Here is a 5,131-nt window from a genome sequence, read left to right on the forward strand (position 1 = left end):
ATCGGGCTGAGCAGCAGCAGCCTTTCCTGCCCGGAACAGGGGGCTTGCACTGGATGAGCACACGCCTCCCCTGCCCTCCCCGGGGTGCAGGCAGTGCCGGGAGCCGCCCCGCCCCGCCCTGCCCTGGCTGGGCAGCAGCAGACCCACTCCCTCCCTCACTGCAGGTGGCTTGATTTGCCCCCCTGCCCTGCCCTTCCCGCCTTTCATAACCCCTCCCTGTCCACCACAACAGACTTACTAGCTGTATGGGAAAGCAGGTCAGCGTGGGCTGATATGCCTCCTTCAAAATCGGTATCGGCCCCCAGAATCTCTAGGTGTGTGTGGAAAGGAGACCCAAAGAGCGAAGGGGAGGGAGAGATGGGGGGAGGCAGGGGACAGATGCCCAGCAATAGGGGCGACAGACCTGGGTGTGTGTCCTGCTCGTGGAGCTGCGGGAGCTGGGCCAGGGGAAGGTGCCGAAGCCCGGCCTGGCTACATGACGGCATGTGTGTGCATGTATGTGCTATTTCTTGTGAGTTGGGGCGGGGGGCTCTACACTTGTGCAGTTCATCTGTTCATTGCTTGAACCGGGCTACATTTTTTGCATGATTTGCCCATTCATCGCATGATGGTTACTTTGCACTTACGCCCAGTCTACATTTATGCTTTGCCTGTGTGGCTGGGCTGCATTAGTTTTTCAATTCACCCGTTCACTGCGTGACAGTTACTCTGCATGTCTGGCCAGGCTACAAGTATTGTGTGCCTGACTAGTTCAGGGGTTCTTGAACTGTGGGTTGTGACCCCTGGGGGGTTGTGAGCAACTTTAAAGGAGGTTGCAAACTTCGCTCCCTTCCCTAGAAGCGGTGGCATGGGGGACGGCGCCACTGCCGCTGTGCGCTGTGCGGTACTGCCGCGTGCTGTGCACTGCTTCCCCACAGCCGAGTGCAGCTGCCGGCCGCCGGGGGACGCCCCCACTCCCGCTAGTCGATGGCTGGGCTTGGGTGCAGGGAAGCAGCGCACGGCACGTGGCAGTGCCACTGAGTGTCAGATGGCAGCTCTGGCCCCACCACCCACACCACTGCTTCTAGGGAGGGAAGCAAAATTTGCAAGCTCCTCTTAAGTTGCTGGCCACCGCATCAAAATGTTTGGGAGCCCCTGGACTAGGTCATTATTTGACATGTGTGGCCAGCCACATCTGTTGTGTCGCAGAGGACCTTGGGAGCCTTAGCTTCTAGGGAACAGTATAACTACAGCCTAGCATGACCAAAATTTCTGCGCGTGTGTGTGTCCCTGCTTGCTGGGACCAGGGCTGTGAGCATGCATCTTTGCACAGAGGGACTCGCATTCCTGAGCTGTGGGGTGGGAACAGGCGCTGGGGCTTTAACCCTGTCCCCCTGCAGCCCGCAGGGGCTCTGTGGGCTGCCTTGGGGTGGGGCAGAGGATGGGGTGAGAGGTGCAGAACTCATGCTTCCTTCTCTCCTCTTCAGGGCAGCAGGGGCACCATGATCATTGCTGTCTGCCTGGTGCTAGGTGCAGTGATGCTTGCCTTGACCACAGCCACCCCCAACCTCTGCCAGCGTCAGGACAAGCCACCAGGTGAGAGCAGAACCCAGGTGTCTGGGGTCACCGCTTCCCCACTGGCAACATGTAGGGCAGGGTACCTGGGTGCATATGCCCCCTGAGGTGAGCTGGTGCAGGGTTTCTCTGCTCCTGTCCATTCCTACCCCATGCGGGCCTTACCACAGCACTGTCTCCTTGCAGGGGTCCCTGCCTGGTACTGCACTGTGCCGGAGGGGGGAGCCACTCGTGTACCCCTGGACACCCCCAGCTGCATAGTGATAGTCCGGGCATGGCTTGCGGAAACGTCGCATCCAAAAACTGTCCTGGTGTGGCGCCCAGAGGGATCCATGCCTCGTGGCTTGAGAAACTTCACTCTGGAGGATGGTGCCTTCACAGTCCAGAATATGGCCCAGCAGCTCTGCGGACGCTATGAGATCAGGTGCTCCCTGGATGATACTCTCCTGGCCAACATCACACTGGTGCTGCTTGGTAAGGAGTCCACAGTGGAAGTAGATATGCGGGGAGAGGCGGGGTGATGCAGTTGCACCCCTCTAACTCCTGTCTGCTTCACCCCCCCCCCCCCCCCAAGAAGGAAAGAAAAAAAAAAAAAGATTTAAAGCCAAGGGTAGGGGAGAGACGGGGACACTTGTATCCAGGCAGCTGTGAGGGAGCCCACTGACTGCATGATCATCTTTTCTGATTCCTGCTAATCTCTTTACTCCACAGGTATGAATCGCCCTCCCTCCTTTCCAGTGCTCTTGATCTTCCACTAATCAAGCCACCTGTCCTCTGTAATTCTACTGTCGGCCCTTCCTAATAATGGCGCTTTTCTCTGGTCTCGATCTTCCACTAATCAGTTCTCCTGTCTGTCGGCCCTGCCTGGTCTCATCTTTCCGCCATCACAACCCTACGGACTAATTGTGGCTAAAAGCCTGCTTTCGCGGGTGGTGACATGAATACAGGGGTAGACAGGACTGACGGTGAAGGTACTGTCAGGCTGCTCGAAGAGGGGAGATCTTGCTTTTATGAATCTGAATTGGAGATTGACACATAATTATAATGACTATGGGACTAATGACACAATAGCTTTGGACTATTTTGGCTCTCTTTTTGCCTAGTTTCTTATGTTTTTCTCTTTAAACCTACGTATATAATCTAGCAAATTATGGCTAGGGTTATACAGAATCTATTGCACATTCCAGTAGCTGTGTGTTTCTGCTTTTATCTGTGGGTGAATACTAGTGCCAGGCCCCTAGTATATTACCCAAGTATCTGGTTTCTTCTTAACTGGAGAGAACTCGTTTTATTTTGTTGTGTTTTGGGGTGGGGGTTGTGATGAGGCACCAGCCCTTCTGCACTCCCCCTTCTAAATCCTTCATCTGCCCATGCCCTTAATATTTTGCTTTTGTTTTGGAGCCGTGCACACACTAGCTCCAACTAAAAACCTTCAATTAGGTGTGGTCATGTTCACCCAGGGGCACACATGACTGACCCTGAAGTTTTGGAGGCACCGTCCAGATGCTCAAGGAGGCTAGACTTGGTTTCATGAATTTCAATAAGAGATGTACATTTAAGGAGAGTGACAGAACTGAAAAAACGAGATCTTTTGACTGTTGCAGTGCTTTTTAAACGCACTATGCAAGATCAGGAAGGGGGTTGGATCTCTGGAGGTCCCTTCCAGCCCCACTTCTCTCTGACTCTCTGGCTATGGCTCTGTGCTATCCAGAAGGCCCTTCCAGCCCCACGTGTCCATGATTCTGTCACTATGATGCTGTGACTTTTGAGCTCTGGAGGTACCTTCCAGCCTCATGTCTCTATGATGCTATGACTGTGTTCTGCAGCCTTCCTCTGCCCAACCTCCCGTCACCCCCTCTGCTTGTGTCTCCTTCCAGAGTCTACCTCGCCCTCCCCACCTGTGCACGGACCCGAATCTCCCCACAGAATCATCCCTGGGGACCAGGGTAAGTAGTGGGGTGGGGTTTACCCCTCCCTGGAGCACTTGAGGGCTCCTTGGGGCACAAGCTAAGACTCTGGAGTAACCTCAGCCTCCCACTTCTGACTGGGGTAATTGGCTTTCAGGTGCAGAAACTTTTCCCAGTTGGGGCATAGTCCTCATAGTGCTTGGCATTGTAGCCGCAGCCACAGCCACAAGTTATCTGCTGTGCAGATATGAGCATCTCTGCTGGAGCCATGGGAACCAGAGCAATGCAGATGGACAGACGCGCAGCCCCAGGGAGACCCGAACGCCATTCGCAACCGGTGAACACACGCTTGCCGATGGTCACTTGCACACAGACCAGCACAGCATCGCCAGCGGTTTTCTTGGTGGGGATGACGGAGCAGAGGCTGGAAGCTTTGTCTAGTGCCTTCCCCACCAGCGAATTCCAGCCCTCGGGTGATGTGTATGTGGCCCAAATGCCTGGGTCCTGTCTGGGCTTGTACAAGGTTCCCTTTCTGCCGGACTCCTACAGCTTGTACAACCGAACAGTGCTGGAGCTAGTGCAGAAGCGGGCATCCCCAAGCACCTTGCACAGGCAGCATCAGAACTGCTACCTCTGTACTGTAAGAAGCTGTATCTGCTTGCCAGTCAGTAAAGAAGAGTTGCTTGTTCCATGGAACGACCTGAAGTTACACCAAGAAGCCAGGTTGTCTATGTGGTTCTTGATGTGTGTGCATTTCTCATAGACAATGAGGGTTGGAAGGGATCTCGGGAGGTCACATCTAGTCCAACCCCCGCTCAAAGCAGAACCAGCTCCAAGCATCTTGCTCTAACCAAGGCGTTGTCTACCCACGTCATAAAAGTCTCCAAGAGTGGAGGTTCCACCACCTCTTTGGGCAGCTTGTGCCAGTGCTTCACCATCCTCTTAGATGCAGCTGTATCTGAGATGCATGCACCCGCTGTCTAAAGAGATGATGGACATTCATTCGGTCATGTGTGTTAAGTTACATACGTGGTAGCGTTGTGGGATGGCATGTACACGCCAAGCCATGATGATTTTTACAGAGTACATTCATGCAGTTTGAATTGTCGTGCTTTGTGTTGCACTGTTCTAGACCAAATAGATCTATTTAATTTCAATTTAGCCATTATTACTTAGCTTGAGCTTAAATACTCTGCACGCTTAATTTATTGAAAGGTTATATATTTATAAAATATTTAAGCTTTTAATATGTGAAGATGAATATAAGTTATTAAAAATTAATTTACATACACAGTATCTTTTAAATTTAGGTGTAATTAATGTTTCATAGTTTCTAGGGTCGGAACAGACCTGAGTAGATCATCAAGTCTGATCCTCTGCCATGGCAGGAAAGAGCGCTGGGAGCAACTGACCCCAGCCAGCAAGGTATACATCCAGCCTCCTCTTAAAGACCCCCAGGGCAGGAGCCAGCACCACTTCTCTTGGAACTTGGTTTCAGAGCCTAGCCACCCTGACCGTGAAGTCGCGCCTCCTGATGTCTAGCCTAAACCTACCCTCTGCCAGCTTGTGACCGTTATTTCTGGTCACTCCTGGCGGTGCTCGGGGGAACAGTGACTCCCCCAATGCCTGCTGGTCCCCTCTGACTAGTTTGTAACAGGCCACTGGATCCC

At 53.1% G+C, this 5,131-nt stretch overlaps 1 protein-coding gene across 2 annotated transcripts; it reads left to right on the forward strand.

Annotated features, from left to right (window-relative positions):
* The first annotated feature begins 1,426 nt into the window (after positions 1–1,426).
* LOC109311215 lies at positions 1,427–4,655 on the forward strand. 2 transcript variants are annotated; one of them, XM_019536745.1, is made up of 4 exons: positions 1,427–1,575; positions 1,741–2,028; positions 3,432–3,500; positions 3,619–4,655. In XM_019536745.1, the coding sequence occupies exons 1-4, from the start codon at positions 1,482–1,484 to the stop codon at positions 3,900–3,902; spliced, it is 735 nt and encodes a 244-aa protein (XP_019392290.1). In that variant the 5' UTR covers positions 1,427–1,481; the 3' UTR covers positions 3,903–4,655. The 2 variants fall into 2 exon arrangements, with proteins under 2 accessions (XP_019392290.1, XP_019392296.1); XM_019536751.1 differs by lacking the exons at positions 3,432–3,500; positions 3,619–4,655 and adding an exon at positions 2,266–2,676.
* The last annotated feature ends 476 nt before the right edge of the window (positions 4,656–5,131 follow it).

The sequence above is a fragment of the Crocodylus porosus genome, unplaced genomic scaffold, assembly GCF_001723895.1.
Source record: "Crocodylus porosus isolate Cpor-Errol unplaced genomic scaffold, CroPor_comp1, whole genome shotgun sequence".
Taxonomy (NCBI): domain Eukaryota; kingdom Metazoa; phylum Chordata; order Crocodylia; family Crocodylidae; genus Crocodylus; species Crocodylus porosus.

Bases quoted from the DNA above. Each gene is read 5' to 3' on its own strand.
- LOC109311215 (XM_019536745.1), top strand. From the start codon at position 1,482: ATGATCATTGCTGTCTGCCTGGTGCTAGGTGCAGTGATGCTTGCCTTG. The intron at 1,576-1,740 runs GTGAGAGCAGAA...GTCTCCTTGCAG, and splicing joins GCGTCAGGACAAGCCACCAG to GGGTCCCTGCCTGGTACTGC. The intron at 2,029-3,431 runs GTAAGGAGTCCA...GTCTCCTTCCAG, and splicing joins CATCACACTGGTGCTGCTTG to AGTCTACCTCGCCCTCCCCA.